At 36.5% G+C, this 27,739-nt stretch overlaps 2 protein-coding genes across 8 annotated transcripts in view; both read right to left on the bottom strand.

Moving 5' to 3' along the window:
* Positions 1-27,739, bottom strand: part of Nckap5 (NCK associated protein 5) — a 910,861-nt gene that overhangs the window by 402,025 nt on the left and 481,097 nt on the right. For all 7 annotated transcript variants that reach the window (XM_078017217.1, XM_078017216.1, XM_040294086.2 and 4 more), the window contains one exon: positions 25,830-25,963. In XM_078017217.1, the coding sequence (XP_077873343.1) occupies positions 25,830-25,963 (134 nt within the window). The remainder of the gene's footprint in view (positions 1-25,829; positions 25,964-27,739) is intronic.
* Positions 9,053-9,722, bottom strand: LOC101962042 (transmembrane emp24 domain-containing protein 2). Its single transcript, XM_040293405.2, has one exon. The coding sequence runs from the start codon at positions 9,705-9,707 to the stop codon at positions 9,102-9,104; it is 606 nt and encodes a 201-aa protein (XP_040149339.2). The 5' UTR covers positions 9,708-9,722; the 3' UTR covers positions 9,053-9,101.

Below are 27,739 nucleotides of genomic sequence, written 5' to 3'. Positions count from 1 at the left end.
TTTACTATTTAAATGCAAGCTGTTATTTTAGGTGGTGATGGTGTTTTGACTCTTCCTCTTCCTTACAATGTCCTAGAAAACTAAAGCTTTCATTATAATTCATTCAAATGAATACTAAATAAGGTTAGAAAAAGTGAAACATTTCCAACCTCTTAGGAAATCATAGTACTTTTCATAGTGAATTAAGATGGCCAAGTGACTTCTATGTTTTACCATACACTATGGTCATTCTCTTCAACTGCCTGTGACCTTAGGAACAACCATTCAGTATTTCTGTCTAAAAGCTGACCCTGCCAAGCAGATAGAAGATTCTTACCTTCCTGACCTGAAACAAAAATCATTTTTAAAATGGAAAAAACTACAGATATAAGTGCAATTTCTTCTTAACTGACATATAACACAGGCACAGAGCTCCAGCTCCACCTCTAGTCAAACACTGAACACAATGCAGAGATGTGCCCCAAAATTCACTAGACTGGCTAAACTGCTGGAAACCCAATTTTTGCCAAATGCTCAGCTTCACATTTTTGACCATGTACCCCAAAATGGTAAAACTGCAGGTGTTACTGGTGACACTAGAATTTCATTACTAGATAAAGGAGATCTGAGTTTCCAAATATGAGGTTGGTTACCTTATCCTGAGCAAACAAATTCGTTAAGACAGCTGAGGTGTTGGCTTCAGAATGTTGTGTAAAACCTGGACACAGAACTGTCACTCACATCAGTGGTTTGCAGAAGGCAGTGGTACACTGGCCATAATTTCCATTTAGACCTCATTTCTTTTCTTTTTTCCTGTTAATTCCCTCAGGGCATGAGCCCATGACCTTTCATATTTCTGTACCAACCTACCCTTTCCTGTGGCCTTTCATGCATTTATCTTTTGATGCAATACCAAACTTACCCTCTTTCTTCCACATGCATCCTTCCTAAGTACTCAAAGATAATTTTGCTCCCCCAGGTGCTCCTTCAGTTGTTTCCTTTAGGACTCTTAAGTGAATTTCATCAGACCTCAATGATTTCAACACATTCAATTATTGAAGTGAGCCTTAACCTGCTTCCTCCAGATGTGAACTCACTTGCTTGCTCATTAACTGTTGCTGTATTAGCATCCTTTGACTATTAACCTTTGTAGTGAAGGCTGAAGCAGAGGAGCTATTAAGGATGTCACTGTCTTCCTGTCACGTGCTTGCCTCACACTTTCTCTCCCTCCTAAGTAACCCTTCTCCCCAAGGGTATTTCTCTCCTGTCTCGAGGGCACATGTGACTACTATTTAACCTCGTGTTTTAAGAAAATGATACTCTGTTCTCTTGTATTTTCTACTTTATGAACTTTTAGTCCCTCTTATTTTTATAGATATCTTCCAACTCTTTTCTTAGCAATCACACCTAAAATACTTATTGCCTCAATAAGAATCGTACACAAACACATATCTCCTCATAGGACTTATTGTTTGTTCTTAACATTCAACTAGTGAACAGAGATGATTAGAATTACTTTATTTCATCCTTGATTTGCTAAGGGATATTACTTTTTTATTTTCTAGACATTTTAGAAAGACAATAAATACACTGATGTAATAATGCCATTCCCCCTGGTCTTAGTTTGGGAAATTATAAGGGTTCTCATCCATCAGAGGATAAAATATCAATTTTCATTCAAATTTACCCACCTGATTTTCTTATTTTATGGAGGATCATTTCTTCCCTCTATTTGTCTGAACTCTTTATGTTCCTCTAGGTCACCTGCCTCTAAAAACTGTATCCCATTTGCTTTTGTCATTTTACTTGCATTTGTAAGTAAGTCCTTCGTTCAAATAACTGAACCACACACAGCTGGTCCACTTCACAGTCCACCATGCTGAAAATGATGAGCCCAAACTCTAAGAGGACAGGCTGGTTTCCATGATTAAATCCTGTAATTACAAATGGCCTTCTACACATGCCCTGGTAGGTGAAGAGCAAAGGAACAAAGTAACTGAAGCTGGCAATGTGGCTCAATGGTTGAGAGCTCACTTGTGCATGCATAAGGACCTGGGTGTGATCCCCAGTGCTACAACAATAAGTGCAGAAAGAAATAAAGGAAGAAAAATGAAGAAAGTATTAACAACTTTTTTAAATAAAATTTTTTGTGGTTGCTATATTTAAACTACCAGCTTAGGTTCTAGGCCTAAAGGTTTTAGTGGGTTAATTTTCCTTCCAACATGGTCACATATTGAGCTTCCACAGACATGAGAATAAAACAAATCCTGCTCATTCAGATCCGAATGTTACCATATGTGCTCTTCCCACCCATTCTCTCTCCTTATGGCTTACTCTTTCCACCCTCTTGCAGCTGTCCTCTCCTCCTTTTACTATTTTATTTAATGAAAACCACACAAAGCTAATTGCATTGAAAAGAAAAGCATTAAGTGTGGGCTATACCAGGGAATAACTTTTAGGAACGACTGATAAGAGATCACCCTTCCATCTTTCTTATTAGGCACCGGAACTAAAAGCACCTGCTCAGTGGACAATTATTTGGGACCTATGTGTTAGTGCTCTCTTACCCCTCTCCAGAGGGGAGACAGATGCTTTCTTACCATTCATGCAGATACTGAGTAAAGGTCACCCTGTTTTAGAAAACATGTGAAGAGTGATATTGGAGTTCAGTCACTTTTAAGTAATGACTTTCTTCTTCTGAAAGGCTGTTGAGAAGTGGTGAGGCAGAACTTGTGTGACTGTAAAAATAGCAGTTTTAAAAAATACGGTTAGATTGGACTATAGAAACAGGGAACAGAATAGGGAAAACAGCTGCTTCAGAAGTTCAAAAATGTTTATTGGCTCATAAAGAGTTACAGTGAGAATGAGACTAATAATTTATTTTAGGAGAGAAGAACTAGACATTAGAAGGTTACTCACCTTCTTATTCATGAAGCTAAAACCAAAGTGAAGGTCAGTGAAAACCAGTGATGGGGTTTCCAATGCATGACATCTCCTTTCTTTTTGAACATCACTCTCTTGTAAACCTACCTGTATGTCAGAGGAATTTTTAATCTACCCCACTTCTGCCTGAATTTAATAGTACATAGTTGTAAAATGTCCTTTTAAAATCAATAAAGCTCCCTAAACACTAGGTCAACTGTGGTCATACAAAGGCTCTCGCTACCTGCAAGTAAAGCTATATCAAACACTTTGTGCTCCACAGCAGGTTCTACAAATCCTGCAGGGAAGGTACAACCATAGCCAGCTTCCACAACTTCCCTGTCATCATCTAACCTTTATATCCTAGTTGGTCCCCATTAGGGTCTATGGATCACGATTGTGGTTGAACATTAGAAAGGAGTCTATCTACCCATGCATTCTGCCTTGCATAAAAATTGTATTAGAGGAAAACTATAGGATAAAGAAGAAATTACAAATTGGAAATTTGAATTCTAGTTCCAGAGTAGCAGAAGAGCTCACTATTTGAAAGGGGTTTTGCAATACAGTGGCACAAAATATAAATAATATCTTAATTTAATGTTAGTCAATCCATATGTTCACTAGCTGAGTTTTCATATTCAGACTTTTATAAAATAGTGTCACATCTGTGTGGGGTGGGGAAAATGCCCTGAGCACCCTCAGGGTCAACCACACTGGCCATCCCATGATGAACACCCCCAGGCAGTTACTGAGCACCCATTACGACTTGGGTCCCAAGTCATAGTTCCTGGACATGAATATAAATAGATAAAGCCTTAGGCAAGCTCAAGTCTAGTAGGGGAAATACAGCTTTAAAAGATAAGGTAGAGCCTCATCTAATGGTTTTGTTGGTAATCATTTTACCATCTTCTTATTTTTGCCCATGTAGAAGACATATTCTTATAAGGTAGAAGATAACCTTTAAACATTATCTAGTCTATCTCCCTGACCCTAAGCAAGAAAATGATTTAATCTCTCTTGTCATTTTTTAAAAAATGCATCTCTTCCCAATATTTTCTAAGCTGTTTAACCAGCTTTACTATTAGGACAGAGTTCTATTACTTCCAACCTAAATCTCTCATGCTGAAATTCAGGCTCCCTTTTCTTCAACCATTGACTTTAGAGAAGATGATGGGTATTTAATAACTCTGCTAATTTAACTTGAATATCATCTCAGCTTCCTGTTTTCTGGCATCCATGAGTTTGATTTCTGACTAACAAGGCAGTGTGCACAATTCTCTTTCATGTCTGTCCTAATCAAGGGGGTCTGAAAATTGCACAGAGTAGACACTCAGAAATATCTGCAAGGACAATAGGAATTTCCAACAGGCTTGACAAGCACTGAATGATAGAAGGGAAGACTAGAGGACAGGATCCATCTTGTATATGCCAGCACATAATACCTCTCTTTTAAATTAGCCTTCCATGTACATACAAGTATTTTGTTCTTCTTTATGATTTTGATAAAACACAATCACTAACAGATTAGAGTTATTCCAATCAACTAGAAGGGAGCAAGGAAAATGGGGAGTTCCAACTCTTGCTGTATTGAATCCTACTAACCCTCCCTTATATAAAAATGTTCTTACTATTTGAGGGAAGTTATGTTATGGCCTATTGAGTTTTTTAATTAAGCATAGTGACCATGCTGTTAAACAGATTTTCATAACTTACTCATCTTGTATAACTAAAACTATATCCTTCCACCAACATCTCCCCATTTTCTCCAGTCCCTACAAACTACCAATTGTACTCTGGGCTTCTATGAGTTCAACTACTTAAGAGTATACATACAAGTGAGATCATACAGAATTTGTCTTACTATGTGTGGTTATCAAGTGAGATCATACAGAATTTGTCTAACTATGTGTGGTTATCTCACTTAATGAGGTCCTCCAGGTTCATCCTTGTTGTCACAAATGGAAGAATTTCCTTCTTTAATGATTGATAATATTTCATTGTATGTATATATATACACATTTCCCTTTATTCATTCCTTTCTCAATAGACATATTGGTTACTTGCTTATCTTGGCTATTGTAAAGAAATGATCTATGCGTTTTATCAACTCTATACTCATTCTCTTTTTCAATTCTTTCATATCTTGCCAAGGTCCACACCTGACTCTCACACTGATTTATTAAAAAAAAAATGGCCATTCCACCAAGCTCTTCATGGGATGGCATAAAAGTCCACTACCATAGCAAAGACCTCAAATTACACAGATGTTAATCTAAACAATGGAAGTTCCCTGAGCATTGCAGGATAAAAGTGCTTCATAGAATTAAGATATAATTTTCTTGGCTGTAATATTTCCGAGTTTTATAATCATTTCTTTAAACTCAGATCAGTGATGTGTGCTACAGGACTTGCAGAAACAAAATTCTTCAAGTAATTTGGAAATAATATATGCTACTGAAACCCATAATGTTATAAATTATCATCAGTAATAAATGAAGGAATCCGAAACTCTCAATTACATAAGTAATGCTTTCTGCAAAGAAAGTTATAAGAATTTATCTCCCATGTGCTATCAAATGTAAACAGACCTACAAAAATTGTCTGATAGTCTAGGCCCATGGATACAGGAAGTAGACAACTACTTGGTAATAAATTCATGATTTATTTTTATTTAGTTATAGGCCTTTCTTAGGATTTAAAAAATCTATTTTTTATTTTAGCATACCGTGTATAGTGCTAAAAATATTCAAACTTTTTAAAAGATATTTTCAAATAAAGCATTCTCTTCAATACAAGTGGTTAAGCAGATTGTATATTTACCAAAATTTGATTTCAATTAACCATTCTTAACAGTATCATATTTTACTGAAAAAAGTAAAACCAAATAAATAAATGAATAAATTTTTAAAAAGTAAAGCCAAGTATTAAAACACTTCCATTCCATACTAGTAGGGAAAGTTCCAAATTGAAGCTCATAAAAAGTAACAGTGACATAAACTCAATTGTTGCACCAAGTTACCAAAAGAACATGCAGAAACACAGGCATTCAAGAAAATAAATTATTCTGATTTTGCTGTTAGCTGGCACAAATTATTCATTTCCTTGGACTTCATACAAAAAGTCTTCAGAGGAAAAGGAGAAATGTGATCAAAGAGCAAAGCACATTACTCATTGTCTGCCTGCCTTGCAATAACTAGGAGTTCTGATCATTCCTCATCCCCCAACAGCCTTGCAGGATGTGTCCAGGAGCCAGTCTATTACACACTTAAATTTTCTCATCCACTAACTTGCTTTATTTTGTAGGTTTCTGCAACAGTTCTCAGCAATGGTAGTATCCTGATTCTTGACTCATTAAAAAAAAATGCCTCCAGCTATTTGTTGCTAATAAAATAGTAGAGTTTTCAGATGATTTCCTTTAGAAAGCTGATATGGGATTATTTCTAAAATAATCAAAGCTGATAAAGTATTTACATTTAGTGGGTCATAGACAACTAGGAAGGACTCACTGTCCATGGTGCTGGATAAGGCAGTAGACAAGAGGACAACAGAAGCAACATGTTGGTGTGGAAGGTTCAGACAGGGTTGGGGGTCTCATGGGGTCTCTCTTCCTGCTTGCATATGGCAATTCCACACCATGAATTCACACAACATTTTTTCTGTGTGCACTTGGAGAGAGAGAGGACATTCTGGTACTTCTTCCTCTTGTTACAAGGGAACAAGTCCTATCAGACTATGCCCTACACTTAAGACCTCCTTTAACTTTAATTATCATCCTACAGAACCTTATAGTCACCTGAGAAATTAGAGTTTCAACATGTAAATCTGGGGGATACACAATGTAATTCACAGCACACACTGAAAGAAAAGAAGAAAAACAAGGCCTGATCCTACCACTCTCTACTTTTATTTAACTCAGAATTATTGCTGTAGGCAAAGAGCTCTTTAAAAGATCACCACACTGCTACAGAATCACCTGCCTATATACCTGTCCCAAGAAACACCCCACTAAGGCTTGGCTATCTTGGCGAAAACCACACCTTGTCACTGCCACTGTATGTTTAACTGACCAGCCAGGAAATACTTTTAATGTGGGGGGAGGTACTGAATATTTAACCCAGGGGCACTCTACCATTGATTTACATCAATTCCATGACACTTTTTTATTTTTTATTTTGAGACAGGGCCCCACTAATTTGCACAGTTTAACCTTAAAATGTGAGATCTTCTAGACTAGGCCTATCAAATTGCTGGGATTATGGGTTATGCATCTGGCTCAACCAGCAAATACTGGTTACCAAATGTATCTCAGAGTGAAAGTAGATACAAAAGAAGTATAATATTCACACAGTTCAGGAGAACAGAGAAAGTACCCATAGATCAACCACTGAGCTAGATCAGCCCACTGACACTGTGGGCTGAATCTAGACAGTGTGGTCTAGAATCTTTATGAGAGTTATGTGAAATTTGCACAGATTGGAGAACACTCTACAAATAGCTTTACAAATACACCTATGACCACCACCTCCCTCATAATCCTCTACCATAATTCTTAGTCAACTTTCCATTACTATAATAAAATACTTGAGATAACTGACTCATCAAGAGGAAAAGTTCATCTGGGCTCACAGTTTTAGAGGTTTTGTCCATGGTAGATTGGCCTCACTGCTTTCGAGCCTGTGGTAAGGCAGAGCATCATGGCAACTAGGAAGTGTATCATAGATCAAAGATCTACTTACCTCATGGTGGCTGATAAGTGAAAGAGGAAATGGCTGGGATCCTGTGATCCCTGTGACCTATCTCTTTTTTTGTTTGTTTGTTTTTAAAAAGAATTGTTTATTTACTGAACCTGGGGCATATATTAGATACACAACCAATTTTAAATTTACATTTTTTAATTCAATTTTGAAGTGTTTTCACACACAAAAAAAGAAATTGGTATGCAACAGTTGTCCTAAGGAGAAACAGTCACCTTATCGATAAACTGTTGCAAGTATTTTCACCCAAGGCTGAAAAATTGTGTCCTGAACATGAAAACCTGTAACAAATTTAAATTAATTATATAAAACTTGTTACTTGTAGTTTTCCCCTTGCAAAGATTAAAAAAAAATGTACAAATAACTAATATACATTGGTCACAACATAATCCTGGATCATTTCCACACAAAACCCGATGCTCCTTTAATTTTAAACCCATCATCAGAGATCAAGAGAAAGTCTTTTCATTTTATATAAAATGAAATTCACATGTACCAAAAAAGAAAGACCCAGGAGAAACAAAAACAAAAACCCTAGTGCTGACACTGATACTCAGTGTCTTAAAGTGGCCCAAAGGCCACTCTCAAAAATAAAATAGTGGCTGTATCTCACTGCAATGAAACCCAAGAGGCTTTAACCCTTTGGCATCAGAAACCCAGATTTTTTCCAATTACGTGAATGAACACTTCCCACATGCCAAGCGTGAAAAAGGGGCTGTGCCAGTGCAGAAAAGAAAAGCTAGCATTTGATCAAATACCCAGAGAATCGACTTTTCAGAGACTTCTTATGAGGTTAGGCGGAAACAAACAAACAAAAAAAAGATTATTAGCTGCTTGTGTCATCAATATTTGTGGAGGTGATTGAGTTCTAAGGTCATATGTAAAAATTTGGGGCAAGTCTTATGTGTAAAACAAAACAAAAAGACCAAATATAAACACACCCAGCCTGATAGTACACTCCCCAGTCAGATAGCACTGCCATTAGGCTGGGCAGAAAATGTCAAGATTCAGACTGTTGCTTCACTCCATGAGTCAACAAAATGAAACTTTAATGACTTGAACCACAGGATGAGGGAGTCCAAAGAATGCAGCCATTTTAGTAAAGTACCATCAGGCTTTGTGTTGCTTTCCTGCATTTACTACAAAAGGGAAATAAGACATAATAAAGACTATACTCCTATATTTCATTTACAGTGGTTGAGTTCTGGAAGGACCTGTATGATAGAGGCAACATTCAAATAAGAAATTTTATGCCAATCAAATGTCAAATTTTCACTACAACTTTCCTAAGAAGGTTTTTGCCCCAAAATTTATTAATCACAAAGAAACATAAGCTGTGAATGTACAGTTCAGAAAATAAAAATGTAAAAACTAATGACATTATTATGACCAAGATGTTTGGTAAACAAGTGAATTGTGAGTTTGGGATCATCAGGAAAAGGCCTTTTAAACAACCCTCCGGACTTCAAAAAATCTCTTCAGGTAGTAGATCTGTCCCAATGTCATGGCAACTAGAATAAGAGCTTCAAAGAAGGACCAAAGGACCACTCTGCTGTTTGTGTTGTCATTGATGGCTCTGTGTATCCTCTCCCGGACTTCCATGTACTCCTGTTCGTGCTTTACAGCTGTCATTGCCACTGCCAGTTCATTAATCATTTCTTCTAGCTTGTTCTGGTGAGCTTCTGTTTCCATGTCTTGTCCTTTTGGAGCCTCCCCAATGTCAATGGTGAACATCACTATCTTGGGAGTCATGGTAGACATCCTATTACTAAAACAAAACTTGTATGTTCCATCCATGTGAGCAGCAAATGTGTACTTCCCACTGGACTCTCGGTCTCCTTTATAAATTCCTTTATTGTCAGGTCCTGTAATCTCCATGTCGATGTCCAGGAAGCCACCCTCCGCCACCTCGAGGATGAGGCCCATCTTAGTGCCCGAGGTGACCCGCGAGAAGAAGCACTCCTCGGCGTGCGCGTCAATGCTGACCAAGTAGCCCGAGGCCGGGAACAGAAGAGCGGCCAGGAGCACCAGGAGCTCAGCGACCGTCACCATGGTGGGGCTGGGGCCGAAGCCAGGACCCGGACCGCGGCCTCCAAAGCCACCGCCACCGCCTGTGACCTACCTCTTAATGTTTCCACCACTGCCCAATAGCACCACTGGCTGGGGATTAAACTTTGAATGCATAGGCCTTTCACAGACACCCAAACCATAGCACCATGGAGATAAGTAGGGTCCCTATCACTGTGGCACAGCCCAAAGCAAATTTGACCCTGCTATTTTTTTGGTTCAAATTTCACTCAAGAGCCTCATTCATGTCAAGCTGGGATGAACATGTGGTCAATAGGATGCTTAAAGGAAAAATCATAAAAGAATGAACATGGTATAAAAGACTAATAAATGGAAGATGAAATGACAGTCTAGCTTCAAGAAAAGAGGAACTTAGGAGAGTATGAGTTATAGAACCCTGACAACAGATACTCAGATTCTAAGAGAATTAAAGGAGTATATGAGAGGACACTGAAACCAGTCCAGCTGTGAGAGAGGCAAAAGTCCCCACAGGTGGAGAAGGGAGGATCAGGGCAGCACAACCTGTAAAAATAGCATGAAATTTTTGAAGTTCGAAAACACACGAGATGTTAAATGAAAGTTCAAACTGGTCTTAGGATCTTCGCTCTCTGAGTATATTCACTCATCTTCAAGACAGGTATGATGCTGTTTGTTCTCCTGGTGAACTAAACGTCCAAATATGTATGCACACACCTGTGCCGGCACACAGAGTGTCTGCAAAAGTGACTGGTACATCATAAAATTCAGCATAAATATCTGCTGAAGGAGCCCATCCACAGTGTAATGAGTAGCTGTACTTCTGATGTTAACTTTCAGTTGAAACTGTCAGCCACCCCACACAAGAATGGCATTACCATCTGCAGTGAGACTCAGAAGTATTTTAATCCCTTCCATGCCTTTGTGTAGACAGATGAGTACCAGCCATTCGGTTTAATATAAAATTATTGTCAGGACTACACTATAATTTGCTTCCTACAAATGTCCAGATGCCACTAAATTGAGCCCAAGGTCACCGGGTTAGAACAGACGGTCCTATAACTGATTGTCTTGTTTCTATTAGAGATGACCCAGGGCCAGATGTTTGCAGAGTCCACTGTGAACTTTCTGCAAATGGATGGAATAAAAATCGTCCCCAGATGATAAGCCAGAGGGCAACCGGAGCCCTTCTCCTGGCTGAATTCTGTTTCCAGCTGCTCTCTGGGATTGTACTTCCTGTTCTGGGAGATTTCCCATCAACTTGTCAGACCACTGTATCTCTCGCTTCTCATGGTAGCATTAATGTTGTACAGCGTCTCTACCTTGGGTACTGCTCAAACAAGAATCTTCTCTTCACTGAAGAATAATTTAGAGAATTAAATTTTTAACTTTTTTTCTTGAATGCGTTTTGAGCTGGCATCAATGTGACAAATGCATGGGCAGCCAAGTTCTCTGAAGTTGCTAAAAATATCTTGAGAGCAAATTATTTTTTTTTATAAGAAAACTACAGTTCAGTTTGTATTTCTACCTGCCCCAGCGTTAATATTTGCAAAACCCACATATCAAAAGCAATTAAAAATGTCAAATCTGGTGAACAGAATTAAGTGGTTGTTTTTTTTTTTTTAACCTATAGATTTTTAACCCATTTGCACTGTAGGTCTCTTGAATCCAGGCACAAAATGCCAAGATCGGAGCTCTGAGATGCAGTGAATTCTACTCTTGGCTTCCTCTAGCTGCTCCATCCCACCAAGGGAGGAGTCCAAAGCAACAAGTGGATCAGCCCATACATCTCTCTCTCTTTTGTGAGACTCTGGATACACTGAACCACAAACTTCCTCCAAAACAGCCCTGAGCCTGCTTGCAAATCCTGCCTAGGCTATGTGTGCAGCAAAGGTTCAAGGAGCATCCAAAGAGTGGAAGCATATGGGGGTAAAAACAAGATACAGATGGGGAACCTGGGGTTTCTGTACATGTGCACCTTGGTGGTACGGGAAGATGGAGCTGAGTTCAGAGAAAGAAAGGGAACCAAACAAGAATTGGGCTGTAGGCTAAGCTAAAAACTGGTCGCTGTGGGATCACCACAAGAGGCATGTGAACTTTGAACTCAGTTTATCTACCAGGACATGAAGTTTTTTCTTCAAGCTAAGAGAGAACATGTTTTATGTGGCAATGTGCTGGTTTGATTGATGACACCTGCACATGAAGACATGTGGAATGTGGGCCACACCACTCACAAAATCTAGCCCTGGCTCCATAAATGTTAGGATGGAGCTGAATCAGAATAAATTTTAGCAAATGTAGACTTAGAAATAAGTGAAATTTTATTATGTTGTATTAATTTCTTTATCAAAACTAAGATTATGACAAATAATCCACAAGAAAATAGCGAGTTCCTGAGACTTTTTAAAAAAATTTCTCTTTTTTATATACTATTACAAACATCTAAAGAAAAGGAGAAGTTGTAGTATAAGAAATGCTCATATTTATCACTTAGGCTAAATATAACCTACTTGTGGCTAATCATGCATCAACATTACCCATGACCCGTACCTCAGGTTTAAAGCAAATCACAGAAACATATCATTTATGCCATATTTATGTGAGTATAAATATTTAGAAGATTAAGATGCTTAAAATACAACCATATATTACCACACTTAAAAACATGAATCACATAAAATGTTCAGTTAGTACACAAATGTTATAAACATGATACATATTCAAGTTGTCTCAGATGTACTCTTTTTTAATTTTTTGTATAGTCTATTCAAATCAGAATCCATATAAAGTTGACATCATGTCTCTTGAGATGCTTCTTCAGATATAGATTTTTCCCCATCCCTTTTTACTTCCTTGCAACTAATTGGCAAAGAAAACAGATTGTTTGTCCTGTAGAATTGCCTATCGTACGAATTCAGCAGAAATAGTCTCATCATGTTTCCTATATATTGATCATTAGATCTACAGGCTCGATTAGATTCAGGTTCAGTTTTTGGCAAGATCACTTAATAAATAGTATAGGGTATTTCCATCAAGAGACACACAATGCAAAATGTTTCCTTATATTATTTTAGCAACCACTGATGATCACTGACTAGACACATTCTCTTATTTGGAGTCATAAACTATATCTTAATATATTCTGATTATATCACTGCTTTTTCATTTACTAGCTAAAATATCTTATCTGAGAAACTTTTCCATCATCATCACTTTTTCATTGCTTTGACTAAAAGACCTGACAATAACAATATAGATGAGGAAAAGTTTATTTGGCTCAGTTTCAGAGGTTCCCTTTATGGTCAGCTGACTCCATAGCTCTGGGCTTGAGATGAGGCAAACATCTTGGCAGAAGAAAGGAACTCAGATCATAGCAACCAGGAAACAGAGAGAGGGAGCTTCTCTAAGCAAGGACAAAACATTAACCCCAAGGGATACCCCCAGTGAGCTATTTCCTCCAGACCCACCATACCTGCCTATAGTTACCACTCAGTTAATCAGTGAACTAACCAACTGATTAGGTTAAAAAGTCTCATATGCTAATCATTTCATCTCTGAACCTTCTTGCATTGTCTCAAACATGAGCTTTTGGAGGACATATCTCATAGCCAAAGCATAACAATGCTTTACTCATCAGTAATAAGATGATCTTCAAGCATGAGCTAAAGTTTTTTTTTTTTTTTTTTGGATGGTTCTGTATCACCATGAATGAAAATATTTAACATGCTATAACTTTCAGTACAGGTAGTATTCTTCAAGTATAAGTTGAGCCATTTTTAATAGTAGAAGGCTTTTCAAATTGGATCTCGAGTCCTTTGAACAATAGTCTCAGGTAATGATACTCAATACTCCCTCAAAACTACCACTACTAAAAACAATGACATTTTTCCTTCGTCTTTTTGTCTCTTATACACCCATTTGTGAATGTAGAAACTTTTAATATTTTAAATCACTTCAAATGATCTTTTTCTGTGTCAATTTGCAATCAACTAAATTTGCCATCAATTTTCAAAAAATAATTGTTAAGTTTCAATTATATTAAGCATGTGTATATTTCTAATAGTCAAATCCTCAAAGAACATTTATTCAGAAAAAGCTTCTATTTTCATCATCTTGCTTTTTTCTATTTATAGATAACTATTATTTTAAGGTTTTACTTTATCCTTCCCAAAATATCTCATTCCATATTTTTGTGTACATATATACACACATCTACCCCACCACAAATCCCACTTCCTTCTTAGGTAAAATAGGGCACAATAAATATATACTTTTTCCAATCTGATACTTTCTTGTTTTTTGGAAAATTCTAAATTTTATTGTATATGAAAATAAGGAGAAAGTACAGATTGAAGTACTTTTAAAAAGGAAAAAAAACTCAATATCTTTAAAAAGCAGTGTTGTATAAAGGACAAACTCCATAAATCACTATATTAACATCTAATATTCACTCCAAATCTAACTGAAGATCAATATCTCCAATTGTTAAGAGTTCATTAATCAAGTAATTCTGGAAAAAGGCATAGTGATATTTGAATTTAATTAATTTGAAATTTCATGTTATAGAGTTGAAACTATGTTGAAAATAGTTTCTTGTTTCTTAGGCAAAATGAGAGAATTCATCAATTACAAAGAACATATTTCAAGTAATAATAGATACACTTACAGTTTTTCAAAGATACTGAAATAAAAACTCTACTATAATAGCATATATTTAAAACACTAATACTTGATCCCACAATAAAGACTACACTCAAGCAACCACAGAACTTTCAGGATAATGCATTGATTTTTGTGGTATATAATAGGATTTGAATATATCTGAAGGGATGGGCAGACCTGAGTTAAATCCTGATTTGACCAGTTTAATGGGTTATGTGACCTTTCTCAAATTATTTAATCTTATTTTTTATTGATAGAATACATGTTAATATATCCTCAGAGGATTGTAAGCAATGATATCACATGTTTTCAGCATGCAAAAAAGAAACTGGCACACTATTTATACCCAACAAATATACAATAGGAGTTGATATACAGTAATGATTAAGTCCCCGACTGAGTTCCAACACCAGCTATATACCTTCAAGTTGTATGAAGGAGGACAAGCCCGTTAACCCATAAGGGTCTCAGCTTCCTCAACTGTAAATGAGAGATTCTAAGAACCTCTTTCATGGTAGGTTGTTAGCAGAATAAATTACATGTAATATTATTATAGTTCCCCAATGAGGAAGGGACATATATCCATTTCATGTCACTACTGTATTCCTGTTACCTGGCACATAATAAAGTTTTCTTAAATGTTAATAAAAGTAAATTAGATAACAACTCAAATTTCCTGTGGTTTTATGCTTAAAGGTCACTATGGAAGACACAAGTTGCTGGCTTTTCACATCTAAGAGCTCTCTCCTCACATATTTAGACTGAGCCCTTCTCCTCCCCAGATTGTATTAAGTGGTAGATGTTCTTACCATCAGTGAAACCTCCAAGGGACTGGACTTTCCTGAACTGGGCTTCATGTTCATCCAGGATATAATTAGAGCCATACTACTTCACTACTCAATTCTTTACTCAAGAAAGTCTACAGAGAAAGTCTAGGTCTGCAGAACCTGAAGCCATTCAAATCTATTAGAAAGACCTGTAGGATATTTCCTGATAACAAATCATGAGGCTTGGTGATTGTTTCTGAAAAAGCAATAGACTTGTAAGCATTATGTGTGTCATACATATTGGAAGTATACTAATATATTGCTGCTTCACTGGGGACTCTTTTGACGATAATGTGAATTGCAGAGGGAATCAAAATCAATTCTTAAAGTGTTTCTGACATCCATGGTGACTGCTGGGCCTCAGAAAATAGTTCAGGGTAAGACTGATTTGCTTGATTGAGATATTCATAAGACCAACACCACAAGTTGGCTGGGCATTCTTTAACACCCAGGGTGCAACAGAATGATGCAGACCATGTCCAGAAGTCTAAGGTTGCCCAGATACAGCCTTTGAAGGATTGAGCTCCATCAATACACACTGCATCCTCTCTTCTTAAGGACCCACTTTGTGCTGTGCTTACATTATGTCACACATATTGCTTCAGTTCTCTCTGCAGCCTTCCTCACCTGCACAGGCTTCAATTCTCATCTCAAATGATCCCTCACTGGCTCACAGAGTTTCTTAAATAAATTTTTAACTCCAAGTCTCATAGAACACATTTAATTATATATAATAATAAATTTTTATGTTTCTTCTTCTTTTTCTTTTTTTTTAAATAAAAAAACAAAGGATCCTTAGGGACAGGGTCATGACTTATTTCTGTGCTCTTTACCTTGCTGAACAAAGAACCAAATCAACTTTCTCTTTTCTCCGATGGTCATACTTTGGTTTCAGTGGTGTCTGCATAAAAATTTAATGCAGCAATATTTTCTAATGGAAACTTTATTTTAAATCGAATAAAGGAAAAATAAAAATACAAAAATTATTTAGCTTAACACAAGGGTCCAGGTTAACCAAATGCCATCCAGAGTGAGAGCTTATTAATTGGTAAATTTGACCAGCAATGAAGTCCCTCTGAAATAGTACTTCATTCTTTTATTTTACCATTTACTAAGTACTTACTAAGTACTAGACTTAAAGCATAAGCAGCTCTCATTATGCAAGGGAAAGAAACACAATATTCAGGTCCAGAATGCTAGCCAAAAAAAAAAAAAGAAAGAAAACAGATAATTATGTGATTAAAGTAAGCATAGAAATTAAGTGAGGAAAGCGGAGTATTATAAAAGGCATTAGGGAGATAGTGAATGTGGTGTATCTGTTGTTTATTTGTTGGCTAAATATATACTGTCTGAACCAACAGGGAAAGGTAAAGTTGTCCAATCTTAACTAAATCCAATGGCTATGCACTCCTTGAAGTAAATGCAACTGTTTTGATGGTAGCCTACGGGTTTAGAAATACTGAGTCAATTATCTGCACAGGTGGTTTGGTAATGCCATGTAAAATAATACTAAAAAAGTAGAGGCCATAACTGAGGCACTATAGACAAAAAATATTATATCATTTTATGCACTTTGACATGGGAAAATGTTGGTCCCAAAATTTTCCTGTTAGTTGGATATAATTTCATTTATACCTTTGGCCTACATTTTGCGTCAGTATCATCTCAGTGGGTGAAAGTTTAAAATATCAGCAGCAGAGCATATAAATCTGCAATTCAAGGCTAAATTCTGTGCGGAATACAAGTGCTTCACTCAAGATGCAATTTCTATCATGGATTATAAAGTAAAAAATGAGTGAATGAGGGTACAGAAGGATTGTGTCACCAGAAGTCAGAACTCCTGAGTTCTAGGTCGGAATCCTTTTAGCCAGGTCCAAAAGTATGTGACTTCATTTTTAAGTCTGTATTCTGTTTTTACTAGATGTATGATACAATATGTTCTCCCTATCATGTATTAAGCTAGAGTAAGAATCAAATGAAATAATATAGAGGATGGTTTTAGAAACAATGACAAATAAATGATGTGTAAAGTACAGTCATCATTTCTATAGCCAGGTTGATATCAATATTAATTAAAATGCTTATTAGAAAATGTAACACCTTTAACTGGTTTTAGGAATTAAATATGTGAAAGAAATTCATATTTCCATCTTAAGAAAAAAAGCATCCTGCCTCTTGCTACTATTATGCCTGACAGGTGAAAACCTTTGGTTGGGAGAAATGTGAAGAGAATTTTGAAGCACAATTTAGTGAAAACTACAAGACATTTCTTCTGTCAGAACACCATAGCTTCAGCATAGCTAATTCCCTACTTTGTTCTCAGTAAACATTCTTAAAAGCTGGAGGCTGTTGGTTAGTAACAGATGTAGACATTTATAAACAAAGACAATCTTAACTGAATTATTTTTCACAAGTTAAACAAAGGATCTTAAAGAATAGTTACAAGAGTTTTGTAGTCAGCACTGAGAGACGTGCTCTGTGAAAGTGCTTCTCATTGAATGCACTGTCTATAGACCATGGAGGTCATCAGAACAATAATCTATACTCCTGGGACTGCTGCCTTTGCACTTGACCCATATGCAACCATAGAGCAATGTTATCAGAGGGTCATAAAACACTCTCTGAAAGTAAACTTCACCCTATGGGAAGTAAACTTTCAATGCACCAAATTCCATTTAGTGCCCTGCAGAAAAGAATTCTGCAAAAGAGTATTCTGAAATAGACAACTCATCTTTTATAGGTGAGCACTCTATCATAGAAGCCCAGGAATGGGAAATCAGGTCTTCATCCTCCCAGGCCATCATGGTTTATAACTCTAAGAATGATGACTATTATCAAAGTTTTAAAGATCCCCAGAAATGGCCTTTCTACCATCTCCCTTGGAAGCAAATTTCTATCATAAACACACTATTCATAAAATCCTTCCTTGTACTTTCTACTTCAGGAAAGACACTAATTCCTGCATTCATTCATTCATTCATTCATCCATTCTTCAACCAACAAATATTTACTGAATGCCTACCATGGCAAAGGTCTTTGACAGCAAAGTCAGAGAGGTACTGGAGAGGGAGAGAGATGTTCTTTACTGCTTGGATGAAACAACCTTTAACTATTTAAATGATCATTAGGAGCAATGTATGAAAATACCTGCAAATTTGCAGAAAACATAAGGCCATAGAAACACACTGAACAGTTAAAAGAACAAAAATTTGACTTTAGTAATCCTACAAGTCAAATGATCTTTCTTCTTTAACAGATAAATTCAAAAGAAAAGGAAGGGATAGAGAGTAACTTATAGGCGCAAAGAAACTTAAAAGATACATTCATCTTCTAAAACAAACAGGCAAGTTTAAATCAAAGTATCTGAGGATACACATATATTATGAATCTACTAAAGAAACAGGGAGATTATTGTTTTAAAGTTATTCATTGGGTGAATGATAAGATTGGGAAGGCTCACCTGGAGGGATCTTGGGAGGTTGACAGTTTTCTTTCTTGACCTAGTGTTGGTCACAAGGGTATTCACCTAAGAATGATTCATTAAACTAAGAAGTTTTTGAGTAGTTTTGTATATGTATGTTTTTTCAAGAAATAGCTATTAATGTGCAACAACTAGAGATTTGCTGGTGGGAATGCAACATAGCACAGCTATTTTGGAAGACGATTTGGCAGTTTCTTATAAAGTGAAGCTAATGCTTACTATACAGCTCAATAATTCCATTCTAGCTATTTGTCCAAGAGACAAGGCAACACCCTGTAAGATCCAGGCATAAATATTTATACCAACTTTAATAATACTCTCTCCAACTGTTCATCAACAAGTGAATGGATAAACAAACAGTATTATCTGTATAAGGAATATATTACTCAGCAATAAGGATGAATGAATCATTGATGTGTGGAACATTATGTTGACTTCTCAGAAGAATCACATTAAGTGAAAGAACAAGTCTTTCTGGAAAAGACAAATCTATAGTCAGAGAATTCAGATTATTCCTTGACAGAGGATTGAGATATAGGTAGAGAACTTATCAGGAACATGGAGATAGTCCAGTGTTTTGATCATGGTGGTAGTTACATGAGAGTATATGCTTTTCAAAACTTACCAAATTGTACACTGTAAAAAACCAGTCTTTCTATAAACCTGACCAAGAAAATAAGCTTTTATTATCAAGCAGGAATAAATTTAGTTTCCAGTTGTAAAAGAGAAAAATATTCTTCTATATCCCAGACTTCCTCTCTTAAGAATGTATTGGGGTGGACATAGAGACACATTAGTCCCTGAAAATATATGTACTAAAGAGACTACATCACTGGTATTTTTATGATGTCTTTATTCAAAGAAATTATTTAGAAGTGAAAACAATTATGATTATTACTAAGTTCTCTCTGTTGAGGGTTTTTCCTCCAAACCTGTTCAGATAAATCCTAAAAGAGACAACATCAGAGCCAAGAGCGATAACGATCATGTTCACTGTAGAACATCTTAACTTCCTTTGCCAATAAAGTTCCTTAGAATTTAATTTTGGCCATCCTCAAAAGAAATTTTTCATCTGGTCTTGGCAGTTTTCTAATCTTGACTTCTTCACAGTCAAGTAACCAAAACAGACATGGTCCATCAGCCCTACAGAGTGACACTGTGGTGACAGCTAGCCCACTCCAACACTCACATGAAAGCCCGTTGTCAGAAACTTCCGAGGCCTGGCTATCACTGCATAATTATTATTTCACCCAATAAACAAAAGCACTTCATTTTCTAAGGTGCTGTCTTCAAAAGAGCATAAAAAGCATTATAAAACTATAATGCAATCCAATTTCCTCATTTTAGAAATGAACAAATTGAGACCCAGAAGGGTCAAATGACTTAACCAGAGTTATTAAGCTACATATAAGTGGAACTAAAATGAGGCCATACACAAGCCACTGAACAGAACACAGCTCCTTGAAATGAAATGGAAACTCCACTATGTATCAATATTGTGTGTCTTATCAGGAATGAATAATAGTTGATACAACTTCCATGTTGCTTGCCCAACAACAAGTAGCTCTTAACAGGAATTTAAGAAGAAATGTGTGACTATGTCAACACTTTTAAGGCATAAACAGAAACACAAAGGAATAAAGGAATGTTCCATATTCGGTAAGTCAGTAGTTACCCAGGGAGCTGAAAATAGCTTTTCTTTCTAGTTCTGCACATAGTTGGTTTCACCCCTCCCCCATTTGCTCAAGTGAGAGCTTACATGCTAGATCACTGAGATATACACTGCTGACATCAAAACATGATCTGTATCATGTTAAACAGGCATTTTTAAATATGCATTTAAAATATTTTCTTTCATCTGTTGTAATTTGAAGGAACTCTATCCTTGGACCAACACTGCTTTGCCATTTTAAACCTGGTAGATTACACAGAGTGGCAGATGAGAGGGGCCCCCAGTTTTATGAAAAGTCTCAGCTAGAAATATTGCTGATGGTGTGGAAATAGCAACTCCAAATCAATAGAAAATTGCTCTCTATATTCATCAGGAGGAACAAGGCACTCAGGAGAGCCGGCCACAGAGATGAGTTAAAGTTGATGAACGATCTGAGATGGGAACAGATGTAGAAGAGGAACAGAAGAGCTGTTGATTGTCCAAAGGTCAATTGATAGCTTTTTTTCATCTTGTTGTATTTCACTCCTTCTAAAGATGCAGAGAAAATGTTCTTTTAATGTACCAGACAGATATAGAGGCAGAACGGAGTACGTGGGTAGCACATTTAAGGGCATATTATCCTCTTTCACACTCACTTCTATGCCAGGTGCCTACAGCTTTAGAATGGGCAGCAGAATATGAACCCTAGGATTTCATAAAGTCTCTGAGAGCCCATAATGTGAATAGCAACCAGTAAACAAGTCAAGTGGTGAAACCATACCCGTTTATGGCTCCTTGAAGTTCAGCAGGCAGCAGACTGCACTTAAGCATAGCAATCAACTATGACAGGAGAATCCCTATTACTGTAAGCAAAGAGACAGCTCCAAGGCAGCAGATCACAGCACCAGGGGGAAGGACAGAACAGGGGCAGAGAAATCCTGGGGAAATCCTGGAATGGACTTGGTTGATTTTTAAATATTCTGGATAATTAAGAATGACAAAACCTAATTGTTCCCCTTGCTTAGATGTACAGTGCCTGGTGTATAAACGGCCCTAAAGACACCACCACCTGCCTCAGGTACCCTTTATTAAAAGGGCCCTGTAAACAGTGGGGAGGGCTTAATTTGAAAGTATCTATTTTTTTCCTTCTCTGCATTTACATTAAGGAATATAAAGAGTTCCTGAAACTTTGAATGTGATACAGTTTGCTAACCAAAGAGGGTTTCTCAAGTGTGGCAGCCAGGTGGCGTATCTGCCAGAACAATTCTAATTTAAAGCTTCGAATGAGTCAATCATTAATTTCATCTGACTATTCATGCATCAGCATAATCCATTAACAAGTCTGAAATCTAGCTGTCCTGAGACTGAACAAAATTTCTCTCATTTACAATTATGTTATAATATGGTGTTGTACATATGATTATATATATGGTTTATATAAAATCAGTTCTTGTAGAAATGCTTAGGACTTCACAAGCCTATTTTTTAAAAATAGCTATTATTACAAGTCAACAAATCCCACCCAACTTGGAGGTGATGTTCCTGAACGTGCTCCTCCCAATGAATCTAGCTGTTGTGCAAACAGTTCATTAACTCCAATAGAATAAAGAGGCTTGGGCTAAACTATTATTTCTTGACGCAGACCAGAAGGCAGAGACATAGCCTCAGTCTACACCACTAAGTTGGCAGGCAACACAAGCACAATTCCAACAAGCACTCAGGGTGGGAAGAGAGTTACGGAATTACAAATGATTACAAAAGGAATCCCTCATAAAATATGCCCAGCCATGTATTCCTCCAGACAGCGGTTAGGCAATCACGATCACATCTGGAAAGCATCTTTAATTTATATCACCAAATAACAACAGCAGCAAGAGAAGGCCCTAATGACACCACCACCTGCCTCAGGTACCCCTTATTAAACGGGTTCTGTCAACAGTGGGGAGGGCTTAATTTGAAAGTATCTATTTTTTTTTCTTCTCTGCATTTACATTAAGGAATATAAATGGCCAGAAGAAGTTTGTTATATTTGTCTGCAACCCTCTCCATGCAGGGAATTTCTGATTTATGAGTTTGAGCTGATTATGTGGCTTCTGGTTGCATATTCTTTGTCTTTTATTGTCCAAAGTTTGGACCATTGCTGTTCATCATACCCTAATCAGAGGTCAAGAGGGAGGAAGGCATCATGGATGGAAATTTGAGGGTGATATAAAGGGAACTGCTCACTCAAACAGTTTTATGTATTTTTATCGTAAGTGACCCTATTACTCATTAACACAGATAATCACAAATGTTCAGATTTGCTGTGTGTCTTCAAGCCATCAGGTCTAGCACACAGCTGAAATATCATAAACCAGAACCTAGACTTGCTTTCTTCAATCACTCATCTTGGCATCTGAAGAACACCATCTCCCACATGCCCCTAACTGTTCAGTATCTAACTTTTTATTCAGTTCCTTCTCCATTGCCTCATATTATCTCTGAAGCTGAAATTGGAAGCCCTTAAGTGCTATATGAAAGGCTCCCCTATTTATTATGCTATCAAATATACCAAGAAACCCTTCGTACAACCAAACTCAGGCATCTGTATCTTATTGCTCTGTGGAAAAAAAAAATAGAAAGTACATACAGTGGTTGACTTAAAAGCATTGGGCAATAGAAAAGTTCTTATTTCAAGTGATCCTTCAGACATAAACCTGATATTCTTACTTCATGTATTACAAAATTCATAAACTGTTTAACTTTTCAGACTTAAGTGACATAGTGGAAGTAGTAGCATTCTTAAGAATTATCCTAATTTTCATCATCTTGAACCAATGTCTATTGTATCCATCAATGTCTCCTATGAAGAGCCCTATCTGATACATTCTATTATGAACTTATTTCCATAGATAGTGTTTCTCTATTTAGGAAACAGTAGCCTTTGACTATGATATAACAATTACATACCTCTTGTGTTTTCCTTTGCAACACGTTAGCCACTCATTCTCAGAAAACCTGTTGGGCTAGGTGACTATGCCTATTTGACATTCTGCTTTTGTGATCTTTATTTTCTGTTTTTATTTTTTCAGCCTTACTGTAAATCTACCTTTTATTGTAAGCCATGCCACATTCTTTGAGATAGGAGATTATGAACAATCTTAAAAGGAAACCTCAGCTCATGAACAAATTATGTCCACATCCCAAATAATAACCCCATACCAAATGAACTGATCAACCCAGAGTAAAAGTGATAAAATTATGAATATAAAATTTTTAATTCAATGTAATAGTTTGGATTATATAAATTATATGAACATTTAAATGCTAAACATGTCCGAGGGCATATTCTATAATATTGAAAATTTTATAAAGACTTAAATTAACAGGATTATTTAAATAAGCATTAGTAGAAATATCTTCAAAACCAAAATTTAAACTATGAAAGGCTATCAGATGTGGTTCATTAGATCTCCCCCAAATTATAGTGTAATTATCTTATCTTTTATTTATGCTTATCCCCCTCCATCTTTCACTGATTTATATTAGTTGTCTAGCTGTAATTGGACTTGAACTTTTCAGTTTCAATGAAGGTTTACATAAGAAAACTGATTATACTGGGAAAAAAATCCTCACAAAAGCAGTATGTAGAATCAACCACTATTTATCATACATATAATTATCTTTTCTTTCAGCTTAGGATACAGTCTTGCTCTTCTATAATTCAAATCTGTATAGGATTGTCATCTGATGTACAGCAGATGACCCGGCATCATATGAAAATAATTCACTGTGCCATGTGTCTCATATCATGGAAATCAATAGCTTGAATATAGAGACATCTCGATTAGACACAGAAAAAAAGCAAGATCTGCCTCCTCCTTTCCTGTATCATTAAAATGGCAAGTATTTAAAAAAAATGATACTTCTTTTAAAGTTGGTTTGGGGGGAATCTATTATTTCCAGTTGGGACACTGATGAGCATTCCCACCAAATGGAAGAAAAATTGAGGATATAAAGTAGTGTCAGTAACAGCCTGAGAGGGATGGAGGGTAGATTTGTTACAGTATCAATTGGTGCATTTCTACAGCACCTGTGCATTATCATGATCTTGTATAGCTTAACAGGGCGTTCACTTATGATCCTGAACACAGAGAAGTCATCCACTCTTCCTGCTTTGTTCCTTAAGAAGCCCTTAAACCAGAGTCACAGCAATCATCATATTAGACACAGTGAGGTAAATAACCTGAAGGCTGAAATTTGATCTCCCTGAAACATGTGAAAAACTTAAACTACCATTATATAACTTCATAACGAGTAATCTAGAGCATCAAATACTGATCTATAATCATACAAATCCCAGTGACAAGTTAAAGGCAAGATCCCTAACAGTTCGCTGGCAAAGCCTTGTAAAGCAACTGCCCAAACATGATACTGCTTGGGATAAGTTCATGTTGGAGAAGTGAAACAAATTATTTTCCTGATTTTATAAATGGTGAAAAATAGAAATAAAAGCATATTGTCCTTCACCGGGGCCCTGTATCTGGTCTAAGGAATATAAATGTACAAGTTTTATTTTTTTCCCATGCCACTGAATAGATTTTAACATAATGGGTTGAACTGTCACCTGGCCCCATATTAACTATAATTGCAGTTGAAAGATTCTAACTATGCCAGAATCAAATCCAAAAATAGCTCCTTTTTCAGAATCCTCCCTTCAAATTTTAGTTATATCTTTTTTTTTTTTTTTTAAGTTTTGATTCCGGGAATTTAAACCAGAGGCGCTCAACCACTGAGCCACATTTCCAGCCCTTTTTTATATTTTATTTAGAGACAGGTTCTCACTGAGTTGCTTAGGGCCTCACTATGTGGCTGAGGCTGGATCTGAACTTTCCATCCTTGTGTCACCGCTCTCAGCTAGTTACATCTTTTTAAAAGAAAGGAATATATTGTTTTCAAAAAAAAAAAAGGAATGCATTGTTTTATTTTGCTTTGTTTTCTTTTCTTTAGCACATATATATAAGTTTTTTTCTTTTTTAAAACTTTTTGTTTTAGTTTTAGATGGATATACTATCTTTACTTTCTTTTATTTATTTTTATGTGGTGCTGAGGATCGAACCCAGTGCCTCACACATACTAGGAAAGTGCTCCACCACTGAGCTATGACAGCCCTAAATGAGTTTTTTTTTTTTTTTCTGAATGATTAGATCCACACTCACCTACTAGGACTGGGATGACAAGCACAATCTCATTTCTCTGACTGACCTGACACTGGACATGGTCATAGGTCACAAAGACAACGCATACTCACAAAAGACATTTTGAGAAGCCTTTGGGGCAAAAAGCAGGCGACCAGTGTCAATATAGCCGAGACTACTTCAAGGGTAAGTGAAAAGTTTCAGAAAATTGGCCCAGATGTCATAGGATGGCTTAGTCAAAATAGAAAATCTAAAGTGTTAGGAAATGAGCTTGAGCAATGAAAACATAGCCCAAGGGTGCACAAAGGGACATCTCTCAGTCAAGAACAGTACCTGGAGAATTGCCGCTGCAGACCGCGCATCTGAACTCTGTTGCGCTCGGACTCAAGGGTCACCTCCCGCAACCGCTTCTCACTTTGAAGACGCAAGTGTCTCTCCTCTTCCAGTTCATGTATCAGCTTCTCATGCTGTGAAAGACACAAGGAAGAACTTTCAAGAATGTATTTAGGACAAAAAAATAACTAGTAATAGCTGTTGGTCCCTAAGTGCTAGCGTGAGTGTCATATGTGTTAATTTCATCCCTGTGACAACCCCATGAAATAGATTCTGTTATTTATCTATTGTGATAGACGAGGGAACCAAGGATCAGTGATATGTAAATGATGTATCCAACTTCACAGAGACCAAAAGGTAACAGATTTTGAGTAGTGGATGATTTGATTCCAAAATTTTATGATTTCCCCTAAACCAAGTTGCTTTCTATGAAGAATGATGACTCCAAAAGACTATCGAAAGCAAAGTAATTCAGATAGTAATTAATAGGAGCATTATATATATCTATTCAAAATTATTTCATGTTCTCAATCTTTGCCATATTCTTTATATTACTGTTTTCATAAAAGGACAAAAACCTTCAAGTTTACAAGATAATGAATGAGTTTTAATTTTGCCATATGAGGTTTTCAGAGATAAAAATAAGCCAAATCACCTACTGTTTTTATAATTCTAGATAAGTAGATCATTTTACCAATGGAGACTATGGATCAAAAGATAGAATGACTCAGAGTAGTTGGTTCTGCAAGGGCTTAGATCCTCCTTATAAAATTGATTTAGCTATTCTCTTTTTGTTTTGTTTGGATTCTGTTATTCTTATTGCCATTTTTAAGCATGCCGTACTTATTGCTGCTACTAAATTGAGCACTTTCTATATGAATATGTAATTCTATGATAAAACCAAAGATGCATAGTTTTATTATGAGGAACATAAATTACTAACAGGAAAGAAGAGAAGCAGAGACTTCTATGTTGCCATTAATCAAATTCTATTACTCTGTCTCATGGATCACTCAGGGTTAAATGCGATCCATCACATGGGGCGTACTCATAGGAAGTGACACAAAAGATGAATTTTCTTTAGTTCTAACTTATGAGGGGGAATTTGTCCTGAAGAAAATATCAGCGTCTCATCTAGAAATAAATCATTATCCTCTAAAAATGCCTACACATCCTCCTTCCTCTGCACCTTTGACCATGTCCTTGCTTCTGCTTCAAATACTCTCCAAGGTCTCCATTGGAAACCAAGGGCCTCTCTAAGGCTCAGCTATAGCCACACCTTCTGGAATTCTTCCTCACCAGACCATCATTCTCTCCCTTCCTTGGATTCCAAATGCGCCTACTATACTTAACACCTTTAATGTTATGCTGTTGTTATTTTCCATATACATTTGTCATAATTTTTCAGCTGGATAAACATCTGTTGGAGATGATGAGTAGGTTGCAAGTGCAAATGCACTTTTTACATTTAGCACATGACCTAATAGTATTACTAGAAACATTCACTTATCAATTGTGAAGCAATCTTTTTTGAGTCCTTAATCAATTTTTAACTCCCAAATCAGTTACTTTTATCAACATCAGAAAAAAATCAAAATTTTATACTGACACTTTAGAATGTGATATTCTGAAAGCTTTGGAAAGGAAAAAAATGTTGGTCTTAGAAAAGAACTAGGCTAACTTGGTACAAATGGCTAAAATGGGAATTTTACATTATATATATTTTTACCAATAAAAATACTCAGTTACTACACACAATCAACATTCTTTTCTTTGTGGACTCACTTGAGTCAGATCTGCTGTTATACTTCTCTTAAAAGTACAAATTTGTTCCAGTGCAATTGATAAATCAGGGAACAACTTGAGCATGACACAAATCTCACATTTGCTTCTGCCCAACTTCATTCATG

This window comes from Ictidomys tridecemlineatus, chromosome 7 (assembly GCF_052094955.1).
Source record: "Ictidomys tridecemlineatus isolate mIctTri1 chromosome 7, mIctTri1.hap1, whole genome shotgun sequence".
NCBI lineage: Eukaryota > Metazoa > Chordata > Mammalia > Rodentia > Sciuridae > Ictidomys > Ictidomys tridecemlineatus.
The sequence above is the reverse complement of the archived record's forward strand: the minus strand, read 5'-3'. Positions and strand labels throughout refer to the sequence as shown.

Coding starts and splice junctions, on each gene's coding strand:
- LOC101962042 (XM_040293405.2), bottom strand. CDS start 9,707: ATGGTGACGGTCGCTGAGCTCCTGGTGCTCCTGGCCGCTCTTCTGTTC.